The 3,946-nt window shown below is 62.0% G+C and overlaps 1 protein-coding gene across 1 annotated transcript in view; it reads left to right on the top strand.

Moving 5' to 3' along the window:
• Positions 1–248: 248 nt before the first annotated feature.
• LOC103921022 (PAB-dependent poly(A)-specific ribonuclease subunit PAN2-like) overlaps positions 249–3,946 on the top strand; it is a gene marked incomplete at its 3' end in the record, with an annotated part of 19,060 nt that continues 15,362 nt past the window's right edge. The window contains exons 1-7 of the mRNA XM_009328915.1: positions 249–530; positions 1,082–1,251; positions 1,453–1,573; positions 1,667–1,744; positions 1,903–2,170; positions 2,412–2,754; positions 3,299–3,405. Of these exons, the coding sequence (XP_009327190.1) occupies positions 249–530; positions 1,082–1,251; positions 1,453–1,573; positions 1,667–1,744; positions 1,903–2,170; positions 2,412–2,754; positions 3,299–3,405 (1,369 nt within the window). The remainder of the gene's footprint in view (positions 531–1,081; positions 1,252–1,452; positions 1,574–1,666; positions 1,745–1,902; positions 2,171–2,411; positions 2,755–3,298; positions 3,406–3,946) is intronic.

Below are 3,946 nucleotides of genomic sequence, written 5' to 3'. Positions count from 1 at the left end.
GTGACAGGGCACTGAGTGTGTCCCGGGAAAGGGACTTTACAGGCCCCGCTGCCTGCGTGGGCTCGGTGCTGCCGGTGTCCCCGGCAGGAGCGCTGCACCTTACACTCACTGGAGATTCCAGCCGCCTTTTCCATCCCTCGGAGTCACCGGGGCCTCTGCCGCCGATTCTAAGAATCGGGGGGCCCTGGTGTTTCTGACTGACCAACTTAGTTCCTTTTCTGTTTCAAAGGGAGACGCTGGTTTTCACCATGAATTTTGAAGGTCTCGACCCCTCCCTTGCCGAGTATGCGCCTCCCCTCCACCCTGCGCTGGACCCTGTCCTGGACCCCCATCTCAACCCCAGCTTGCTGCAGAACGTGGAGCTGGATCCCGAGGGGGTGCCGTTAGAGGGTATCGCGGTGCCAGAGTCGGTGCACCTCATGGAGGGCATGTACAGCGAGCTGCACACCGCCGTCTCCGAAGTGGGGGTGCCCGTCTCCGTCTCCCATTTCGACCTGCACGAAGAGATGCTGTGGGTCGGGAACCACGGGGTAGGTGCCCGCTCTGGGAGCGGGGCAGGGAGGAGGGTCACTGCCCCAGCCAGGCTGTCTGCGCTGCTCTCGCTGCCTGACACCTGCCTGCTGCGACCGGCTCGGGGCAAGCTGGCTGTGGGTGGGGAGCCGGTCAGCATGGGGCTGAGGCCAGCATGGGGCTGAGCCGGAGAGTCCTGCTCAAACCGGGGTTGTGCTGCACCGGTGCAGAGCTTCTGCCCGGCGGTGGCTGATACGTCTTGGAAGCATGAGCCTCTTGGTGTTTCCCAAGTAACTTTACTGCCCTGGTGTGTGGGGCTGTTGGAGCTTTTGGTTCTTTATTCGTGTCTGTGCTTATCTGCCTGAAAGGGAGTCCAAGTCTGAACAATCTTCCACAGCTTGGGGCACACAGGGGGGCAGGAATCCCCCCCCGTAGGCTGGCTGAGGCTGTAAGGCAGCTGATAGCCTGCCTCCACTTGGGAGCTGGCGCAGGGCAAAGTGGCGTTTGCCTGTGTCACATCCGAAGTGAAGCTGGGGCGGGTCTTGATGAGCCTGTCCCCGGCTGGTTTTAGGGCCACGCCACCTCTTTCTTCGGCCCAACGCTGGAGCGATACTCCTCCTTCCAAGTGAACAGCAGTGACGATATCCGCCAGATCCAGAGCCTGGAGAACGGTGTCCTTTTCCTGACCAAAACCAACCTGAAGTACATGTCACGGGGGGGCCTCATCATTTTTGACTACCTGTGAGTGCCTTCCCCTGGCAGCGGGCGGGTTGTGCCGGCCCCATGAGCTGCCCCTGTGCTGGGGGAGATGGTCCCGGCCCCTCTGCCGGCAGGGTAAAAGCTAGATCTGGGAGAGGGTGAGGATGGATCCTCCGCCCCCTTCCCCGCTGCCTCCCCGAGCTGGGCGGGAGCGCGAGGGCTGTCCTCTCCCCTCTCCTGCAGCATGGACGAGTCCGAGGACATGCACAGCCTCCTGCTGACGGACAGCAGCACGCTGCTCGTTGGCGGGCTGCAGAACCACGTCATTGAGATAGACCTCAACACCGTCCAGGAGACGCAGAAGGTACGGCCGGGCCGGGGGCCGCTCCCTGCTGCGGGGAGGTGCTTTGTTCTGGCGCTCAGCACTGCTCACTCCACTCTTCTGCCTCCTTCCCAGTACACCGTGGAGGTTCCCGGCATCACCATCATGAGGCAATCAAACCGCTTCTTTTTCTGTGGGCACACCTCGGGGAAGGTAATACCAGCCTCATCCTACCTGGCAGCCCTGCTGACGCTCGGCTTCCCTCTGGGATACCCTGGAGTTGGCGTCCAGCTTTTCCCAGAGCTCGAGGGGCTCCCAGGTAGCCAACAGCTGCCTGCGTGGCACCCAACGCCCCCGTCTTACCCTCCCAGGTCTCCCTGCGGGATCTGCGCACATTTGTGGTGGAGCACGAATTCGATGCGTACTCGGGCAGCTTGTCTGATTTTGATGTCCATGGGAACCTGCTGGTGACCTGCGGCTTCTCCAGCCGAATGAACAGCCTCGCCTGCGACCGCTTCCTGAAGGTGTACGACCTGCGCATGATGCGGGCCACCACCCCGCTGCAGGTCCACATCGACCCCTTCTTCCTCCGCTTCATCCCCACCTACACCTCCCGCCTGGCCATCATCTCCCAGACAGGTGGGCGAAGCTGCATCCCCCACCCGGCCGGGCTCCGCTCCCCTGGCGAGAGCTGGGCGACGGTCCCGGCGTCCCCCAGGCTCGGGGTGAAATCCCAGTGGGATGGAGTTGGCCGAGCGCCCTCGACCCATGTCCAGCCAGTTCAAATGGCCCCGTAAGCGAGAGGCGTGCTGGGTCACCGTGTGCTGGCTGCCCGCATGCTCCCTGGTGCCATGTTGCTCTGCGCTTCCCTCTTGCACAGGTCAGTGCCAGTTCTGCGAGCCCACCGGCCTCGCCAACCCTGCTGACATCTTCCACGTGAACACCGTTGGGCCCCTGATCATGACCTTCGACGTCTCGGCCAGCAAGCAGGCCCTGGCCTTCGGCGACTCGGAGGGGTGCGTCCACCTCTGGGCCGACTCCCCAGAGGTCACCTTCAACGCCTACTCCCGGGAGACCGACTTTGCCTTGCCCTGCATCGTGGACACGCTGCCCCACTTGGACTGGAACCAGGACCTCGTGCCGCTCTCGCTCATCCCCGTGCCGCTGACCAGCGACACCCTGCTCTCCGACTGGCCCGCTGCCAACTCTGCCCCGGCACCCCGGTAATTTGCCAGTCTCTCCCAGCAAAAGCCAGCATGGGAAAGCTGGCCCTGGCAGAGTTCCTCTCCTTCCCTGGGTCTTGGGAGCAGGAGAGCGGCCCTGTTGCTCCCTCTGCTCCCCCATCTCACGGCTGGCATTGCCCTTCCTCGTCACGTGCCCTGTGAAATGCAAGACCAGCTCCCCGTGGCGGAGCTTAACCGCTGAGGTGCAGTGACTGGGCAGGTCTGAAGACGGTAGGGTATGGTCAAACCTCCGTCTTCCTGGTGGGGAGATCCCAGTGGGATCCTGGCTGCATTCTGCCTGTATGGAAACTCTTGTTTTTCCTCCACCTGAGAGCCCTGTCCGAAACATGCCTGTGCTCAGCGCTGCTGCCGTGTTCTGGCGCAGCCCAGGTGTTTTGTTGTGACAGAAAATGAACCCAGGGGAAGGACTGAGTGGGGGAAACCCTCGTGACCCGCTGGTGGGTCCCTGAGCACACCCAGCAAGGCTCTTGGTTAAATGATGCTGCCAAACAGAGCAGCCTCTGAGTCGCGGTGTGTTTTGCAGGCGAGCCCCTCCGGTAGATCCCGAGATTTTGCGCACCATGAAGAAAGTGGGGTTCATTGGCTACGCCCCAAACCCAAGGACCAAGCTCCGCAACCAGGTGCCCGCTCTCGGGAGGGGATTGTGTGGGGCATGGGGTGCTTCTGCCAGCAGCGGAGGTCTGTGGCTGGGGGAGGGATGGAGTTCTCGCTGCGTGCTGAACGATCTCGGAGCTTTCTGCGGGGCTCGGGACAGGGGTGAGAGATTAAATTCTCTGGCTTCGGGTGTTGCAGGAGGCAGGTGTACAGTTTGGAGGTGACAGCTTCTCTTGAGCAGTGTCAGCGGGTGAGCCAGCCCTGGGGGAGGGCTGGAGTGTCCCCCTCGGGCCAGAATCCCAGTTCTATCAATAACTCGCTCTGTGGTAGGAGAGGTTTGAGCTGTCCGGTTTGGAGGTTTATGGCACGTCCCTCGCCCTTGGGAAAACACTGCTGTGTTTCGCCCTCGCCCGCAGCGCCGCTGTAGTTTCCCACAGCGATAAGCCCCTTGTAAGAAGGAAGGTGTGGAGGCCTCGTGCAGGTTAAGGGAGGGCCCCACTCCTTTCTGGTTTATTCCTTTGCTCGTTGGGGGAGGCAGGAAAGCCCAGGAGTTGCTTGTTTCAGTAAGTGATGCTTC

This window comes from Pygoscelis adeliae, unplaced genomic scaffold, assembly GCF_000699105.1.
Source record: "Pygoscelis adeliae isolate BGI_AS28 unplaced genomic scaffold, ASM69910v1 Scaffold927, whole genome shotgun sequence".
NCBI lineage: Eukaryota > Metazoa > Chordata > Aves > Sphenisciformes > Spheniscidae > Pygoscelis > Pygoscelis adeliae.
This window is presented reverse-complemented; position numbering and strand designations above follow the sequence as displayed.